Genomic DNA, 21,519 nt, shown 5'->3' with positions numbered 1-21,519 from the left:
AAAACTGTAATAATGTGAGAAATGTTGAAGGTCTCTGAATAAATGTAGATTTGATTGTGTATTTATTTTTTACATTGAAGACTTTCCAGTGCTATTTTACATTTAATCATTTGGTTTTTGTACCTTGACACCTACAAACTTGAAAAAAACTTAAACATTGTGTAAATAGCACAATTAAATAAAAATAAACAAACATACAAATTAAACAATTTCAAACAGGGCCCACTGGTACAACCTTCACCGGGTCCCCGCTGACCCCAGCTACAGCCCTGCTCACGCCTGTTTCACACATACTCCGTCTGCAGTGCGTATGCAGTCCGTGTGCGTTACGTATGTGGTGCAGCACGGACTCGATGTGCTTTTACAGGACGCGTTTGCAGTCCGCTACTCGATGCGTAAATGATCGCTGCACTGCTGCAGACGCAACGCTCCTGGAACGCAACTGGAATACATTAACATGGGTTACAACGCATACGCACTGCAGACAGAGTATGTGTGAAACAGGCGTAAGGTTGTTTGCACCTTGTGCAATGTGGAATTAGTTTACAGCTTTTTTAAGCACTTTGTGATGCATTTTGGAAACAGGAGATGAGCCCCTTTTTTAATGCACCACCTAGCTTGATAAACCCCTTCTCAAAGATTTACTGTTTGTCAATTTTATTTGGGTTACAAACATATTCTGAATGCCGTCGGCAGATTTTGAATGAGCCATTTTAATCTAGATTAATCTAGATTAATTTCAAGATCACTGTGAGATTAATCTAGATTAAAAAAAATTAATCTATGCCCACCTCTAATATATATATATATATATAAAACAAATATACTATTAGCTGGGAATCCCTGGTTTACATTGTGCTGATATCAGTATTGTGCTGCCCTGATGAATGCCAACAATATTTGTGATCCTCGTCAGACAGCAGACACAAAAACAAATGACTCTCACTACAATGAGTTATCACACCTATCACTATGAAAAGAGAAGCAAGAAAACCAAGGGAGAGGAAAGAAAGACAGATCCACATGACGGCAAAATTACTGACAGACACAGTGCCAACAAAAAAGGCACAAGGTTGGAATAAAAATCATGCAAGTCGATATTCACAAAGCCAGCTCTTGTTTGACATACACTCACTTTCATGCATACTAAAAAACATACAATCAATAACGGAGGCATAGCGGTGGCAGAAAGAGAGAGAGAAAAAGACAGAGAGAGAGAGACAAAGGCTCTTTTTTTTAAAGCATTAACTATAAATAGAAGGGGAGTGCATGCATCCAAAGCATTTTAACTCACAAACTCTGAAATAAAGTGCATGGGATGTGAAGATGACTGGCGGCATTATTCAGAACCTGTGCATTAAAGCACCTTAAGTCAGAAATGCAACAAGGTACTGTACACCTGAACATCATATACAAATGTGCTAGCTGAACATTTTATTTTTGAAACCACAAGCATTAATAAAGCAGAACAGAGAGAGCCTACTTTTTCAAGCTTGGTTCCACTATTTTTTACATTTATTTCTCCATAGGGATTTCAAAACATTTCTAATACAGAGGGTTTCATGCAGGACGGACAGATAGATAGATTATAAGTCTATAAGTCTGCTTATAAAACAGCACTGTTCACCAACCTGGATTTCCATTACATATTTTAATTGTGTTTGTTGCAATGCTATTTCCTCGTCCATGAAGGATACATGTGCCACTGCCATAGGATTTTTACAGTACATACACTATGATGCCTTAAAATGACCTGTTAAATTGACACCTGCAGAAGAAAGCTTACCGGATTATGGAACAGTTGTGATATATTCACTTACAATCAAACACACACATTAAATGTGTGTGAAACATTTATGAAACCCACCCTGTGGTTGATATTAGACAACAAGGCATACTTCGCAAGATGTAGAATGATTAAACCAGTCTGTGCATGCCACTCTGATTTCATGTGTGAGTGAAAGAGAGAGAGAATTTGAGAACGAGACAGAGAATCCCATCAATCAAAGAGATGCGCCATTGCCTTGACAGGCATTTCAGACCAAGTGAGGGACTCAGGCTTTATAGAACAAACACAGGGAGCAGGGTCGCTAAAAAAACAAAAAACAAACACTTGAATCAACCTTTCCAAATTGGCATCCCTCTAAATTAGTGCCATACCACAATCAATGTGGACCAGGATCCATGCTTCCACGCTGTGGAGCCTTGGAAGCTTCAATGGATATTTTAAATGGTCCTTAAGGTCTGACAGCATCTGCTTTGTTTTCTTTTGTTTTGCTGAAGTGTTAAATCAGACTTCACCGAAGGGAGAGAAAGTCTGAGCAATTTGGAATCAACACATTTGTGTTTGTGAGCCAACAAAATCGTTTTTTACTGACAGGGAAACTTGCAATACGCCATCTAAAAATGGAGGTAGTTTATCCAGCCATTAAATTGCAAATAAAGACATAACTCCATGTGTACAATGTGTGTGTCTATCGGATAACTTGTTTTATCTCAATTTTAACTTAATATTCAGTCAGTCCCATTAAGTGGAGATTTTTAGATCTCAGCTTAAAACACTTTTTTTGCACACACATGGAATTTGAATTGGGGCAATCTTGGCAAGTGGAGATATTTGTTTAGAATTTAATTACACTTTGCATAATGCAGGTTATTTTAGAGTTTAAAACATTTGTTAGCGTGTATATGAGAATTTCACAAATCAAATCAGAACCTATACATTAAAATTAGGTGTGTTCAGTCCTGCTCAGTTTAACTCCAATCCTTTTAGCAGGCTGAAACTGAAATCTGGAGGACTTAGGCCCTCCAGGAGCAGGACTGAACATCCCTGCTTTAATGAACAGACCAGAAATGTTGATCTGATAGTTGGCTTGGTATATCTGTACACCTCATGGATCAGCAGCTGAACAGAGGTTGTGAGCCTCTTGAGTCGCTGTGGGAACTGGGAAGCGAAACTGAACGCAGTGTGCTATCTGAAGAATAGTGGTACATTCTCCATCCTGGCCTTCAATACCTTTTCCTTCAGTTTGCAAACCCTCCATAAGACTTCTCAAGCTTTCATGGTGCAATGCTGCCGTAACTCACAGAAACCGGCGCCCGTGTGCTCGGGTCAGCAGATCTGCTCTGATTCTGTCCAGCGCAGATTCTCAGACATGTTACAGCATCAAAGAGAGGACACAGCAGAGTTTGTTCTAAAACCGCTGCCATTCTAGTGACAAAGAAACAAACTGCTCCCTGGGAGAGAGCAAGAATTTTAGCGTGTGATGATTTCGAGTGACTTACCGCTGGGCCACGTGGAGACTGCTGCGTCGAAGACATCGGCTCCAAGATGCGTTCGTCTAAAATTCAAATAAATAAAATATAAATTAGAGCACTTTAAACACTAATTTCCTCCTCAATTGTTTACATTTGCAAAAACTGAAGTATTTCCTTTGCAACAGGTTTCTAATTTTGTTAAATAATGTCATAGGTTGAGATGGGTTGCTCAATAATACCAATGACAATAACTATGGATTATTACATGTTTCATGGTTAACAATCAAAATTTAAAACCATGCAAATGACACACTTTTTTACAATCCCAATTTACACAGCATTACGCCACCGAAATGTGGACTCTGAGGAATGCTAAGGATCAGGGTGGCATTTGTTACAGGTCCTTAGGCTATCTGGATGACACTCATTTGCATTCATGGTGTAAAGACAGCCTGAATGACCCACCGCATGAATCACATTTGTCACATAAGCCTGGCAGCAGTAGAAAAGGCTTTGGCTGAGCGAGAGATGAGGTTAGAGTCACAGTGAACAGAACATCATTCCCTCGATCAGATAATGAGGTCAGCTCTATACGCCACTAAGAATGACCTCACACACAGACCTGGCCCCGTATTTATCAAGCTTCTCAAAGTGCCATTTTAGTCTCAATTGATGAGAATTCATTAAATTTACTCCTACTTTCAAACTTAAGCACAAAACCAAGTTATCAAATTTCTTAAGGCTAAGAGTCTCTTACTCTCTCATTTTTTTAAGACAGCTCAAGAGGTCTCTCAAGTGGTTAAGAGTTGCCAGTAGGGGCTTGTGGAAATCTAATCAGTGATTGGTCCATGCACATTTAGTCATCCAAAATCCCATTTGTGTAACAGCAAAGTGTCGTGATTTAACTCTAAAGCCCGATTCGGATGGTAATTGTTTCTCATATGGACATCTGTAGAAATAAATTTACATACCAACTCAGTGATGAAACTCATGGATTCGGATGGCGATTTATTCACAGTGTAGGAGCGAGTTCTGTGATCCTACAACCTGGGAATACGCTGTTTACGTAGCAGTCACATAATTGTCTGCTGTAAAAAATTAATTTTATTTACCAATTTACTCTTACTATTGTGTAGAATGCATTTTAAAATACTTATTATTATGTAAAATGTATTCTTATTATTCCAAACATATTTTATAATATATACATTTTATAATATCCTATTTGTTATTTTATAATTTATATCTCCTGTTTAAAAATAGGAAAACAGATGCGCTATAGTATATAATTACACGCGATATATATATACACTGGCAATTTTATTAGGTACACCTGTTCAATTGCTTGGTAACACAAATTGCTAATCAGCTAATCACATGGCAGCAACTCAATGCATTAACGCATCTAGATGTGGTGAAGATGACTTGCTGAAGTTCAAACTGAGCATCAGAATGGGAAAGAAAGGGGATTTAAGTGACTTTGAACATGGAATAGTTGTTGGTGCCAGATGGGGTGGTCTGAGTATTTCAAAAACTGCTGATGTACTGTGATTTTTATGCACAATCATCTCTACAGTTTGCAGAGTTGTGTGGACGAAAATGCCTTGTAGATGTCGGAGGTCAGAGGAGAATGGGCAGACTGGTTAGAGATGATAGAAAGGCAACAGTAATTCAAATAATCACTTGTTACAACCAAGGTATGCAGAATACCATCTCTGAACGCACAACACATCGAACCCTGAAGCAGATGGGCTACAGCATTAGAAGACCACACCAGGTGCCGCTCCTGTCAGCTAAGAACAGGAAACAGGCTACAATTCACAGAGGCTAACAAAAATAGGACCATAGTAGATCGGAAAAATGTAGCCTAGTCTGATGAATCTCAATTTCTGCTGCAACGTTCAAATGGTAGGATCAGAATTTGGCGTAAAGAACATGAAAGCATGGATCCATCCTGCCTTGTCTCAACGGTTCAGGCTGGTGGTGGTGGTGTAATGGTATGGGGGATATTTTCTTGGCACACTTTGGGCCCCTTAGTACCACTTATACACCGTTTAAACACCACAGCCTACATGAGTATTGTTGCGGACAATGTCCATCCCTTTATGACTACAGTGTACCCATCTTCTGATGGCTACTTCTAGCAGGATAATGCACCATGTCACAAAGCTCAAATCATCTCCAACTGGTCTCCTGAACATAACAATGAGTTCACTTTACTCAAATGGCCTCCACAGTTGCCAGATCTCAATCCAATAAAGCAGCTTTGGGATGTGGTGGAACGGAAGATTTATATCATGTATGTGCAGCTGACAAATCTGCAACAACTGCGTGATGCTATCATGTCAACATGGACCAAAATCTTTGAGGAATGTTTCCGACACCTTGTTGAATCTATGCCACGAATAATAAGGCCGTTCTGAAGGCAAAGGGGGGTCTGTTTAATAATACACATTTTAAAATTGTATTGCTGCTGCTGCCATAATAAAGAGCCATTTCGAATGTTTATGTGCTTTTCTTCTCTTTCACCTCCCAGACGTGTTAGGGAGTGCTCAAAAAGGATTTAAACACTGAATTATGAATCAATTTCTTCTCATAAACTCAGAGATGTGGATTCGAATGGCAATTAAATTACCACATAACCTTGGTGTTTGTCAAAAAAAAAAAAAAAAAAAAAAACAGTAGGTAATTCGGCCGGGAATTTATATGGGGGTGGTGAGAGAAAAACACAAAAATCCTGAAACCAGATAGCATTAAAATCACCAACTACCCCCTGTAAATTTGTGAAAATAACTTATGTCCCCCTGAGAAACAATTACCGTCCAAATAGGGCTTAAGACTGACTGACTGACTTGTTTTATACCTGTTTTATACCCAGAATTAACATCAACCTTTAAAAGGTATCGAAAGAATTGTGTGATCTGATCTTTTGATAAAAGTGTCTGCTAAATGACTAAATGTAAATATAAGTATAACTGTAGATTTAATTTCAAATGCATATGACCACTTCATGTAGTTTTACTGTATGTTACCAGAGCCAGGTAGTAACGGATTATATATAATCTGGATTACATAATCAGATTCCAAAATTAAGTATTTGTTATTTGATTAAAGATGCAGTTTAAATTAAAAATGATCCAAAATCAATATTTGAGCAAGTACATAACCAGCCAGTGTTCAAGACTATCACTTTTCTTTAGCCCGATTCACAAGGGTTAGATAATGATAACGTTTCCTAATTTGAGAGATCCGGGTAGGGTTTCAGGGGAAATTATAGCATGCCACTGCATCATTACATCACGTCTATAAACATAAAAAAAGTTGTCCCGGCTACTAGGCTATCGAATGTGAGGATCCCGCAGGTGGCGGATCGTTTATAGCCTTTTCTCACAGCAACTAGAATAATTAAATGCATCATTATGATGGCGGATTGTAATCTAGATGCATTCATGTAATCTAGATAGGATTTTGTGTTTCTGAAACACATGTGAATGAAATGTAGTTATATTCCATATATATTATATATATTCCATTATATTTGTATTTTAAAGACAACCAGTTCGAAGGGGGAGCATAAATGGCTTTTTGGGTAAAAATAATCTCTTAATTTGAATTTCAATCCGAGTGGATTTACAATTAGAGATTAGACTGCACAGAAATTGAAATCTACTCGCTTATACACACTATATTCACATAGTCACGTAATGCTGATGTTGTTAACATTAACAATTTGAGAATAAAGTATAGCAATAATAATAATTTAATAAATGAATAAATAGTTAAATCACCATTTGTAGCGCAATTTATTATTAGGTTGTTTTTTTTTTCTCAGTTGGTCAGAACAAATATGGCATACTTGTTCAGCTGACAATATCCAGTGAAAATTCTTATTTGGGTCACATATTCCAAAACATAGGCTAGAATCTGTGATTGCAAAGTACAGTAAATATCCAAACTGGTGCGATGACTGGCTGCCACACATACTCCTCAGATCTGGAGCCGTGCAAGGAAGATAATTCCGCAAAAAGCTACAAATGCAGGTCTTTAAACAGAAATGGCAAAAAAGAGGCAAAATTTACGGACTGCAGCTTTAAATTACATTTTTAAATACTCGTAATCAGACTACAGTTAAATTTTTATGGATTACATGATTACATATTATTCACACAATAGCAATACAATAGTCATAATTTATTGATCCTCCCTAATTCCTCTTTTTTATCTTTTAAAACGTTCATTTCTAAAATAGACTATTTTTTATATACAGTACACTCAGAAAGTGTGTCATTCACACAAAGACCAGTTATAAGTCAGGTGGCATCTGACCATTTATTAAGTTACAAAAATCATTTCAGGTTTAAAAAGTTTTTCAATATTGCATCAACTGCTTGAACACATCTAATCCTCTTTCATCTGATATATTTACTTGAAGTAACCCTGAGATTTTAAAATACATAAATACATTTGACAATAACGTTAAATGACATTTGAGTAAACAAATAAAATATTTAATTTTTAAGTAAGGGTTTTATGTTGATGTCATAATGACTTATTTTATTTAACATTTCATGGTTTATTTAATAATTAACTCTTTTATTGAACTCAAAGAACAGGTCCTTCATAAACCCCAGTTTAGGAAATCTTGATGTAAAATAATGTTTAATGCACTTCATGTTATTAATAACAATGAATGAAATGCATGTTCTTTAATCTTTGTATTTTTATATCAATATGGTACAAGATTATCAACCAATGTGATAAACAAGATAGGTCAAAAATAATCTAAATGTAGTCTGATTATGTATCCTAAAATGTGAAATTTAATGGACTACGTCATAACTACAATTTTTGTCATGTAATTATCAATCAGTAATGGATTATAATATGTAAGTAATTGTGTATCACGTATAACTTCATTGGCCTGTCTACATTTTCTATACATATGTTTACTGTCAATATCATTACTGATCAATTTAATACATCATTGCTGTCCCAAAAGACACACATTACTTCCAGATGTAATTGCTAATCATCTCTTCTGACCACCTGTGATCGAATCACCCAAGACGGATGTTAACAGTGGGTATAAACCGGGCCAAAGTATGAGGAAACTGAATGGCAGATTCTCATTTGTAACGAACGCTGTGCATTTGTGCTCCTTTATCTGATCTAAACCTCATCAAATACAATTACCAGATGCTTGGTTGAGAAGGCCATAAGCTGCCTTATGTTAAACCAGACACTTTTTATGACTCACTCTTGTTTTCGGAAACTGATTTTTATAAGATAAGCGCCTGACAAGTGTGAAATCCTATGAGAGTCTGAAATTGGGCGCTTGGGATTTGACACCAATAGAAGTGATGTAACTCAACAGAATTTGCTAAACCATCTGTGCTTATGGGACATGGGCGAACAAATAAGTGTACATTGATAAATTCTTTAAAATTAAGAGTGAAGCCAAAACCCAAAAAAAGCCCAAATCTGCTTTAATATAGGAGCTACAAGGGGTAGCTCTCTAATGTTCTGGCTTTGTATTGAATGTCAGACCCTTGATGTGTCCATCCATTAAGTGTAAAACACCTGGTTAATGGGTCTGAGGGGGTTTGCGCTTCAGGCTATTGTGACTTCCCAAAAGCCTGACTGAGTAAATGTTCTGGATGGATTTTTATTTAAGGAGAACATCCTCTCAGCCACCCTGGTGTGCTTTGTCAGCTGGATTTTCACCTCCCTGTCTGGAACAAGAGATATCAAACCTGCCTGGTGATTTTTCTGAGTTTGTGAAGGGAACATTAACGATTAACCTGATAATCAGTCTGATAATCAGACGGATGTGACAAGAGACTCTAATTAACCTGCTTGACCCAGAGAATGCATTTCTCTTTAAGCGCAAAAAAACACATTAAAAAGCAGCTTCTATGAAATGAAAAGAAAAAAAAAACTGATATAGTGCAATATAGTGCACATGGTGTGTGAATTCTTTATGCTCACCAAGGCAACATTTATTAAATAATAATAATAATAATAATAATAATAAACTATATGGTAATTTTGCAAAAAATATATATTTCTTTTTAAATAATTTGTAATAACCAAATAATTTTCCACATATTTTAAAATGTAATTGATTCTATTGATGGCAAAGTTGAATTTTCACAAGCCATTACTGCAGTCTTCAGTGTCACATGATCCTTCAGAAATCATTCTCATATGCTGATTATGTGCTTAAGAAACATTTCTTACTATCACTTTTGAAAATGGTTCTGCTGATGAATAATTTAGTAGAAACTGTGATAATTTTGTTTCAGCATTTTTTGATGAATAAAAAGTTTCAAAGAACAGAATTTGTTTAAAATAAAAATATAATGTAGTTTTATAAATGTCTAGCTTATCAGGGTCACTTTTGATCCGTTGAAGGCACCCTTTCTGAAAAGTATAACTTTGTTTAAAAAAAAAAATCTAGTAAGGTATCTATTGAAAAATAACATGTAAATATCGCCGAGACACTAGTATGGATACTTAAACAAGCTATAAAATGCCTAAATATTCCGAAATGAAACGAGACACTAAAATAACATCCTCTCTACATGATTGCTGGAACTGTAAAAGAGGACATCCAGAGATGTGTCTGCATGTTGTGGTGTTTCCTTGCTGAGTGAAGGTGACCACACTGTTGGGTGACAACATTTCTCTCAGTAATACCTCCGTCTGATGCTCAATCTGTTTCTGCTACATGTGTGAACTCATCACCCCTTCCAACACACTTTCTCGCTCTCTTTCTCACTCACCTTCTGACTGTCTTACACCCTCCCTCTCATTTACACTTCCTCTACTTTCTTCGCGCCCTCTTATTCCCTCATGTCTAACTTTCAGTCACACCTTTTTAATCAAATTTTGGGAGGTTTTTGGAGAAACTCCAAAATGCAGTATATTTCTTCCCATTAATCCTGATATGACAGAAGAATGGAGAGAAAGACAAGTGATGACCAATTACCTCACATCTTGCTCTCTTTCTGACAACTCATTACACTCAGAAAGCCAAAATCACATCAAACGATGCATTAGAAAACATCTAATACACACATATATACAGTTTGATTGGCAGCATCAGCTACTTCGAAAGTATTTAGTCTCAGAAACGAGATCTCTGGAGACAGAACCAATCAACTCTTGATTGACTTTCTGCATAATTCGGACGGACAGGTTGCCACATCGGCGCTGATTCACACGGGCTAATCGAACTGCTGACATGTGCACTACGAAAACCGCTCGCATGAATATGCATGGATGTTCTCACAACTACACATTCATTATGAATCATACATTGGTAAATACTGTGCACGACTGGCTAAAGGGCAAAAATCACAGGCGATCTACTTGTGTTTGATCAGCACTCATCGGTAGTAGATAGAACAACCAACATCAAAGAGAGAAATGAACACATTCTGATCATCGCTGCCTGTGCTTTGCACTCTTCTCTTGCTCTCAGGCTTTTTGACGGTCAGAACGCATCAAAACAATGCACATTTTTGCTGTGAAGAGATGGGAGAAGTTTACAAGGTTGTTCACGAAATATTAGATTTGTTTTTAAGCATTTAAATCCAAGCCTATTCATTTTATATTTAAATTCTTAAGACAACTATGAATAAGCCCCCTGAATAGTGTCAAAACATTACATCCTGACCAACCAACTGTGACTCAACCATGGCACTAGCTGTAGGTTATCTGTCAATATTAATAACTAAATCTCAGAGTCACAAGTAGAGGTATAAAAATGGTAAGGTGTTTGAAGATTCATGCATGCTGGGAGTCCATGTCTTAGAAAAGAGTGCGAGAGAGAGAGAAATTATAGACTTGGCCGAGTGCCTGGCCCTCAGGCCAGAAGCTTCATCCCTCTTTGCCCAAGAAGGTACAGCTCAAGTGAGGAGGAGTTAAAAGAAGCAAGAGTGAAAGAAGAAGACAGCAAGCATATGCTACTGTCGTCTTTCATTCTGCCCCGTACTAGATGACTTGGCAAAACCTGGGATATTCAAATTGACCAGATCACATTTCACCCACACAGCACTACAGAAGTCATGCTTTTGGGTCAGACCCCCAACCTCCAAACAACTCACCCACCAGCAGCTGATCTCTATCCGAAACTGTGAAATGCGAGATATGCAAAAACTCCCTTTTAATTGGAAGGCAGAGATTGTGACGGAAAAGTCATTAGTACTCATTAATTTTGTAATTATTTCCCCCCAACATATTAAGGGTGATGCATTTGGGCATGACAATTCTTTCTCGAACTATTGAGTGTCAGATCCACAGCAATTCATAACAAAAATGTCAAATAAATTATTCACACAACATAGAAACAGGACATACTTTAACAGGCAAATACAAAAAGACTGAATAAGATTTATTCAAATATGCTTAAATATATTTATATAAAAATATATACAGATATGTCCAAATATATTTGGACACAGGCAAATTTTTTTATTCTTTTAACTAATCAAAACACATTCAAGTTACAGTTATATAAAAGGATCTCTCCAATCCATGCAAGTGAAACAGACAATTTTTAGACTTCAAAAAAAATAAAAAAATAAAAAAAAATAAATCCCATCAGAGAGATAGCAGGAACATTAGGAGTGGCAAAATCAACAGCATGGTATGAGAAAAAAGAACGCACTTGTCAGCTCAGCAACATAAAAAGACCTGGACGTCCACAGAGGTCAACAGTGGTGGATGATCGGAGGATCCTCTCCATGGTCTAGAAAAACCCTTTCTTAACATCCAGCTAAGTAAAGAAAACTCTCCAGCTAATACAGAGGGTTCACCACAAGGTGCAACCAAGGCCAGATTAGACTTTTCCAGAAGTGATCTGGCTTTTTAGTTGTTTTTTGGCAAACCATTCTTTGCACTGCTGAAATTGAGATCAACCTGTACCAGAATGACAGGAAAAAAAATATGGAGAAGGCTTGGAAACGATGATGATCCAAAGCATATGACAGCATCTGTGAAACATGGTGGAGCAGTGTGATGGCAAAGCATCACAAATTAAGAAACCCAATCTCTGGTGATGTCCGTGAGTTCTAAACTCTCTACAAAGGATTCTCAACAAAATATTAAAAATGAAAATTTTATTCATATATTTATTTTATTAATATAAATATATTTAATTACATTTGAGCCCCTGAAAATGAGAGGACTGTGTATAAAAATGGTTGTAATTCCTAAGCATTTTATGTTATATTTTTGCTCAGCCCCTTAAATTAAAGCTAATTAAAGCTGAATTAAAGCCTGCACTTAAATTTTATTTGAACTGTTTATTTTTAATTATGTTCTGGTGGCATAAAGAGCAAAAATTATGAAAATTGTGTCAGTGTCCAAATATATATATATGGACCTAACTGTATATATTTCAAATAAGTCTATTAATGCTAACAGTTTGGGCCAGTGCAAACCATCTTTTGGTTTTAAAATAGTACTGTCAGGATTTACTACGATGAAAATGGACAGTTATTTTTGCGTCTGATCTTACTGAATATACATTTGTAGGAGCTTCCCTTTCAGATGCAAAATGAATGGGAGGGGAGTTTTCAAATGAATCACGCAACAAGATTTATTAACGTTTGCGCTCGTGAAATTACTGGTAATTATGCATTGTCAGTAAATCACTCACAGAAATTTCCACGCACATCTTTCATTCTAATTATCAATTAAAAAAAATAACTATTTCCTTTTTTAATATATTTTTGAATGTAACTGATTCTTGTGATGGCTTTTTCAGCAGTCATTACTCACATTATCTTATTATTACTACTGTTGAAAATACATATTTTTGTAGAAGCCATGATAAACAAAAAATATATATTTTATGAATAGAATGTAAAAATCTGTTATTTTTTATAGAAACTTTTTCTAACTTAATTAAAAATACATTTACTGTCACTTTTTCAGCAGTTGCTCCCAAATTGTGGAGTGATTTACCACTGCATAAAACACATTTTCATTCCCTGGCTTTTGACTAACCATAAGAGCTGTCGTGGTCTTCTTTGTCGCTGTTACTGTTGATGCTATTTTATTTATGTTGTGTGTTTTTGTGTTAGATTTTTATCTCTAAAAAGTGTAAAGCACTTTGGTAACCTTGCTGTTTGTTTAAATTGTGCTATATAAATAAAGTGGATTGGATTGGATTGGATTGATCAATTTAATGCATTCATGTTGAATGGAAGTAATACTTTCTAGCTGACGAAGAATCTAACAAACCTTTGGGAGATCTTCCTATTGTTAACCTCCTGTCTTAGAGGTTAACTGCTCCGGGTCTGTGTTCACTGCTGTGTGTGTGTGTGTGTGTGTGCACTTTGGATGGGTTAAATGCAGAGCACGGATTCTGAGTACTGACATACTTGGCTGTATGTCATTTCACTTCACTTCACTTTTCACTTTCACTTTTTAATAAAGACAGCAAACAAACAGTTTTGTACATCATGAGACGCACAGGTATGGTACTCCAAAGGACAGTTTGACAACAACTCAACCAACAAAACTGAGTAACCCAGAACTTTAGATGCCTATTTACACACTGGAACTACAAATTTAAGAATCTGATTAAAATCTGTCCTCACATAACATCAAATGAATAAACTAAAGGGAATTACAATGTATTTCGTATCTGAGATAAAGATGATGATATCAGATTAATAATTCTGTTAAGCAAAGTTCATCTCCCAGGTGCTTTGTCTCTAAGCACAACATACAGATCCCTAGTCAGACATTGATGACTCAATAAAGAATCCTTCTGAAAATACAGCACAGTCTCCTGGTCTTTGCTTCTGAGTTCCTATACAATAGTCAATAAAAAGATTAAGCATATTCTTGTAAAACCTATTTTTCAATGACTAATGCAAGACAATTGGCTGGATATGTAGCAGCACCGAAGAAAGACCTTCTACTGAGAGTGGTGTTTAATTTCTGTGTCGAATCTTTGATTAAATCTCTGGATGGAGCATCACAGCCTTGTAAATCTGCACAAGGTGCAAATGAAAGGTCTCACATCCAAGCAGAAAAACAACAATAAACCCTGACTCACCTTGGGGTGCTGAAAGTAACTTCTTAGGTGGCGATGTTTCCCGGTGGCTCACATTCAATGCCGTGCCGCAAGAAGCTCCTTCCACACTAGACGAAAACTTGAACTTGATGACACATTTCCCCGAATTAGTCTGTGAGAAAATTGCAAAACTTTCTTTCAAGGGAGTGTATTCATGCATGTTTACCAGATGTTGAGTACTTTGTGTTATTTCTCTCAAATGCTCAACCTAGTCTTGTCTACTTTCCACGTTTCAATTTCTTTTTCAACCCTAATTAAAGTCAAAGTGTGTCATTTTTCGATATTTAAATACTTTCTTCTGTACCAATTCTAAATAAGTCATCTGAAGATTGATTTTCCCAAAAGGTTTCACAAAATTGCTCCCAGTCATAGAAAAACTGGCTCAACCAATGTAGTATGTTTGGGGACAGGATTACATTTATCTGACCAATAGCAGATGAACAGAAATCACACACTTGACCTTCAAATAACCCATATGCTACTATATGACATAAACGAAACCTTTCAGCTCAATGTAATTGGTCTTTACACTTCCACAAACCCAAACAAGCAGGTGTTGTGACCTCCAGAGTGTGAAATCCCCACACATTCAATCCAAACTTATTCATCACTACTGATGAAGCATTTAGTGTAACTACGGCCTGGGAAAGTTGCCATGGTGAAAGAGCCACGGGAACTGCAGCCCACAATTTCCTAATCATGTTAATCGACTTTAATATGAGTCAGTGCAATAGAAGAGACGGATAACAGGCTAATGAAAGAGTAATGATGGTTCTAGCAGTTAGAGGACAACTTGGACACTTTGTTGAGCTGTTCCTGTTAAAATGGCCTTCGACTAGGAAATGTTCGAGACCTTGTAAAAAGAGGATGTCTGGTTTATTGTCAGCTAATGAAGAACATCATGTAATAATGTCATTCAGGACTGATTAGACCAATAACGTGACTGTCAAAATGAGCCACATATTAAAATCTAGTTGTAGGGGGCTAGTACATCTCAGTTGTCTGCAACTTTTTTGACATAAAGTGCCTTTATCTAATTAGTATAATTAATAGGCAATGTACAATAACTGTGCATCCATTGAGATGAACTGAAAAAACAGCACAGATCGCTTGATGGAGAGTGAAACTCTGAAGTGCGTGAAGTGAGTGTTCGGCAAATTAATATATATATATATATATATATATATATATATATATATATATATATATATATATATATATATATATATATATATATATATATATATATATATATATATATATATATATGTGCTTAACTTATACTTAGCCTCAAACTCACACACTGGTGAGCAAAATCTGAGAATTTATTAGCCATTGGTTAATATTATACATCATTTAGTCGCCAGAGTGAAGATTTAGTAGCATATGCGTGTGATTTACTCGCAATGTAGAGGGTTGTCCATAGTAGGAAAATAAATACTCTGGAAGTCAGTAGGAACCAAATCAGCATTCTTCAAAATATCTTCTTTTGTGTTCATTATAAGAAATAAACTTTTACTTACCCTCATCTCATTCCAAGTTTGTATATGATGACAAAAAATATAGATTTTTGGGTGAATTATCTCTTTAAGATGTCTGATTCAATGATTGCAACTTGGCATTCTTTTTCATAATAGGTAAATCATTTGGACCCTCCCCCCTTTATTTTCTACAATGTTTTTCCTTTATTAACAGCTTTGCAGTGCACATTTTGTCACACCTTTACAGGGTTTGACTTCCCATTTTGCGTGACGCTGAAGAAATACTGCAAGAGGACGTTTGGCATGCAGATGCCAATGACTTCAACAGATCTACAATAAACACATATATGCACTACTCTACAAAAGTTTGGAGCCACTTTATTCAGCAATGATTCATTGAATTGATCAAAAGAAACATTCAAATTCATAATAATCACAAAAAAAATATATTTTAAATAATTACAGTTTTTGAAATCTCTATCTATCAAAGAATTCTGAAAAAAGTATCACAGATTCCACAAAAATATTAAGCAGCGTAACGGTTTCCAACACTAATAATAATACTTTTAAAATGTTTCTTGACTATTAAAAATACAAGTAAATACCTGGCTTTACCAGTAAAGGGATTATTTACCTTTAAAATACATTAAAATAGTAAAAAAAAGCTGACTGACCCCAAACTTGATATACTAAAACAAATTTTTATTCTACAATAAATATGCAAAATAAACAACTAAAAATAAGATTGCTGACCTATTGTAAGACTTTCATGAGTTTCCACACATGTGGTCCCTATGAGTGATAAAAAAATCCAACTGCTCTTATTTTGTCTTCTTTCTTAAATCAGTGCCATAAATGCCACAACAGAATCAGATTTCTTTTCGCACTATGCTCTTAACATATAATTACATAATTAGTCTGCCACCATTAATTTAATTGCAACCTTCTGATTAGAGGCATTGCATAAGGACTCTAAAACTGCCTGCATGGGAGTGGCACATCGTGTGATTTTACTATTATTCCAGTGTGTGTTTGTATGTGTTCAATCATTACCTGCTGTGTGCTTGCAGAATAGACCATGACACCCCAAGGGTTGGGGAGAGCACCGCCCTGCAAGTGGAGGCACACATTCTCTCCAGGGCCCTCAGGATCTGAAAACAGACTCCAAGCACACCAACGCACACACTGCATAAACGCTGCTCTGGGCACAGCTGTGGATGTCATCTAGCAAAATAGAGAGAGAAAGAAACATTTCACTCTCTGTTTGTCCCCAGATAGCATCGTCTGATGTTTCAAGTCATCAGAACGGGCTGTCGCTCTTTGAATATGACTAACGTGGTTAGATGGATAAAGTCAAAGTTTCTTAGAAGAAACCAAGATTTAGGTATTCGTTTTTGGACTATCTGCACTATTACCAACTTACCCCAAAATGAAAATTCTATCATTAAATACTCACCCACTTGTCGATCTAAACTAGTAAAATCAAATGAGGATGTTTTTGATGAAATCCGAGAGCTCTCTGACCATCCATCAACAAAACTGACAAATTCAAAGCCCAGAAAGGTAGTAAGGATATTGTTAAAATAATCCATATGACATCAGTGGTTCAACTGTAATGTTATGAATCTACAAGAACACTTTTTGAGTTAACAAAAATAATGAATCAAAAGGTTTGTTAACACTTTAGAATAGGTAACACCTATTAGTTGATTATCAGCATATATATTACTAAATTATTAGCCATGTATTAGTGCTAATTAAGAATATATTAATGCCTTATTCTACTTGACCTTATTCTACATCCCTAATCTTACCCAATACCTAAACCTAACAACTAACTTATTAACTATTAATAAGCAGCAAATTAAGAATTTATTGAGAAAAAAAATTGTAGTTAATATTTAACAAGTGTAAACTATTCTGAAGTATTACCAAAGTGTTTTTTTTTTTTTTTTTTTACACACAAAAAGTATTGTCGTAGCTTACTGCCTTACTACTGTATGTTTCTGGGCCTTGAATGTGTCGCATTACTGTCTGTGTAGAGTCAGAAAGCTTTTATTGTTATTGATATCATCAACAATATCTTACTTTGTGTTCTGAAAATGTTGAAGTTTTTACGGGTTTGGAACAACATAAAATTTATTTTGATTGAACAATCCCTCTCAGTATAAAACACAGAAAATTTAAATTTAATCATTTAAATATATATAAAAAAAGATAAAATATATACACATTTTAAATAAATAAAAAATTATTTATTTATATATATTAAATAAATGATATATAGAGTGAGTGATTTCATATTTGAACACTGTGCTGCCAGAAACACTTTCCAAAATGTAACATCAGTAGCTATAATCACACATAGAAGAAATACATGAACCTTTTATCTCACAACAAGTAAAATCATATACATAAACTAAACAGAGTAAAATAAAATCAAGATGACCGATAAAATGAGAAGGATAGAGAAAAAAGATGGAGAACTGAGCCTCCTCTCTGCTTAGCGATGATCCCTTGGGATCTGGCATTAAAGCCAATCAATAAATGAGCTGGTCAGGCTCAGCTCACCTTAATTAATCATGATAGAAAAAGAGCAAGGGAGCGAAGGAATTATTCAGGCCCACTTTCTCTCGCTCCCACCTTCCTCTGAGGTTTGATGCATCTGCCCAGTGATATATAGGCTGTATGGTAAATACCCTCCAGTTCAGCAAAGAGCGTTAATACAAGAGCTTTATCTCTCTCACAGAGATGTATTTCACACTTCACACGGTGAGAGAGAGACGATGAGTGAAAAAGAGAGAGGGAGAGATTTACAATCACCTTCAGTGATAAGGACAACAGTCCCTCAGTCTCTCAGACCTATCAGCCTTGAGTACAAATGTCACAAATGAACTCAATAATGATCTTTCAAAAGAAACCTGGTTCTCAGAGAAAGTACTGTCATCTCCTTTCACAGCCAAAGACAAACCTAAAATACAATGAAGAAAATACACCAATTTAAAATGTAATTGACGGAAATTTTTTATTGATATATAATAAAGTAGTAAACTACTTTGAATAAACTCTCAGATGTCCTTACTTCCACTGAAGCTGAAAATGCTCTTTGGCTCATTCTGAAATCATGCTAAAGACCATGATCATCATCAGCCTTATGGAGCTGATGCAGCTCAAGTGCCGCCATTAAACCAAAATGAACTCATATGCACTCTTCAATTACTGACACCTGGAGAGGTACATAGCACATTCTGGGATATTAACTGGTAACCATATTCCTAAATAAAGCACCAGCTCCAAGAGACACTTTCTTTCTAATAGCATTCTATTCATAAAGGTGCAGACTCGGCATATAGCCAATTTTCCACTAAGGAGACGTTTCCTACAAATCCTTAGATAATCCTTAGAACAGTTCAGATATTTAAACTGAAGTTCCCCAGCTTTTGTTCAACCTAACATGGGCTGAAGATGGAAATAATCGCTGCTACATAATTTACCCTGAATCCTTCTCGTCAGCTCCCAAGCTCCCCTCTCACTGGAGTCAACACAATTTCATTCTGGAGCATTTCCCGCTCTGCAAGAGCTTTTGAAGAGATTGATGCAGAATTTCTCTCTGGAGATGACTATGATTAGAATGATGTCTTTTATATAACACATTAATTGCTATCTTTCCTGCCTATTGACTGAGAAACAAGAAACGACATTGATATACAGCCGCAACATCAAGGTTCAGAGAAGCCCGGATTAATTAAATATTTTGAAATGGAAGTAGCTACCGACTAGGAGTGGGTGATAAAACATGTGTAACAGTATGTTGGATCTGGGCACCTCTTAAAGTGACAGGAGTCTTATATTCCTGCACTCTGTCATTCATGTTGATCAAACGACAAAAGAGAGAAAATCTCTCACTGCTCTTGACCAAATAAATTTTGTAAACTTATAATAAGAAATCCATATTTAATTTATACAGTGAAGAATATGCAGTGTTTTTATACATTGGATTACTTTATACGATGTAGCATTTCTTATTTATTTGTTCTATTCTAGTTTTTTGTCCCATTGCTTGTAATTATTTTCTTCTTTTTTTCCCCCCAGACCTGTTGCTTTCTGCATTTCCACCGCAGTCTAAAGTACTGTCTGGTGACATAGGTCTGCACGAGTGGAAAGTTCCGTTTATGACATTTTGACTGTGCCAAAATGTCAAAAAAAGACTTGGATAAATTATTCAAAGTAATATCTACAATATTTTTCTAAAAAACTGACTTTTTTTTTCATATTGCCTTAAAAACTACAATATATAGCTTCAGAGCAAAAAAATAAAATAAAAAATTATATATATATATATAAATATATATATATATATATATATATATATATATATATATATATATATATATATATATATATATGAATTTGGCTTGAATGACTGTAAATGGTAGATTGAAATATAGTTAAAATGTCACTGTGAAGCAAAATATCAAGATGTTTTCAAACTATTTGCATATTAACTTGTCTGAAGCAAGCAAGATGGATTATAAAGAAATAATTACAATAAATCAAACCATTATCAGATATAAACTGAAGCTGTGGACTTTAAAAGCACGGTGATGAAACTCCCAGAACTCCAGTTGTAAAATGAATCAGAGGTATTGCGTATGATTTCAACACTGCTCAGAACAAACCCTATGGACACAAGCAATCATAAGTAACTCTTTTAAAATGGCAGAAAACTTAAATGTGCCCAGACAGTAACAAAGCAATGACATGGCACCCAAGTCAGCAATGATCATAAAACACACACCATAATGTCCTTTACCCTCAGTTTCCACACAATAAATCAAAGCAGGGCGGAATCACTGCTAGCTTTGGAAACACATTGATAACTGCTGGTTTTGGTAACAAGCTGAGCTATTAAAGAGGCTGGTGGTGTGGTGGTTGGCACGAGGCTTCGGGCAGGGGTGCAAGGCGGCAGTGAGCTGCAGCCCAGTGTGAAGAACTGTCAGCGGGTGTGAGCTATGCTACATTGGGTCTGCCAGCAGGACTGATGGGAAGGGGATGAGCAGGCGGAATAGTAATGAAGTATCCATCCTTAAGTCCAGTCGTGTAGCAAACTTCAGTGGAAACTGTGTGGCAAACACACTTTAAAGCAGCAGAATAAAACATCCAAACACAATTTACAGCAGAATTGTTCTGAAATTCTAAACCTTATCAATTCTGTACAAGCTGGGAATTACAGAACACCGTATTTCACAATACAAGCATCTTGGTTAAAGTAAAAGTAGCATTAAAGGAGTCCTAAATATGGATAATAAAATTATGTTCCCACTTAGCCCACTTAGTAACTTCACCAAAATAAATAAATAAATACATTAGCATATTAAACCATTTAATTTGTCTTAAGCACAAAATCAGATAATCAAGCACTATGAAAGATAGGGATGCATTGATCTGATACTCAGTATCGGTTATTGGTATCCGCTCCGATACTGACATTTTCTGTCAGATCGGGTATCAGTCAGATGAGGCCGATCCAAATTTAATATAGTGCGTATACTATTCTGAGTTATTGATAAGCCCCACAAAAGGTAAAAAACATTATAAATCACTATAAAGTGTTCTGAAGCCATCCCATAGTCTAATGTGAAGCATAAATGAATATTTAAAGGGATAGATCACCCAAAAATCCAA

The 21,519-nt window shown here is 35.8% G+C and overlaps 1 protein-coding gene across 2 annotated transcripts in view; it reads right to left on the bottom strand.

Moving 5' to 3' along the window:
• nphp4 (nephronophthisis 4) overlaps positions 1 to 21,519 on the bottom strand; it is a 154,300-nt gene that overhangs the window by 44,385 nt on the left and 88,396 nt on the right. For both annotated transcript variants that reach the window (XM_026246355.1, XM_026246354.1), the window contains exons 9-11: positions 16,888 to 17,058; positions 14,336 to 14,465; positions 3,286 to 3,341 (exon numbers count right to left, since the gene is read on the bottom strand). In XM_026246355.1, the coding sequence (XP_026102140.1) occupies positions 3,286 to 3,341; positions 14,336 to 14,465; positions 16,888 to 17,058 (357 nt within the window). The remainder of the gene's footprint in view (positions 1 to 3,285; positions 3,342 to 14,335; positions 14,466 to 16,887; positions 17,059 to 21,519) is intronic.

Source organism: Carassius auratus, unplaced genomic scaffold, assembly GCF_003368295.1.
Source record: "Carassius auratus strain Wakin unplaced genomic scaffold, ASM336829v1 scaf_tig00012155, whole genome shotgun sequence".
Taxonomy (NCBI): Eukaryota; Metazoa; Chordata; class Actinopteri; order Cypriniformes; family Cyprinidae; genus Carassius; species Carassius auratus.
The sequence above is the reverse complement of the archived record's forward strand: the minus strand, read 5'-3'. Positions and strand labels throughout refer to the sequence as shown.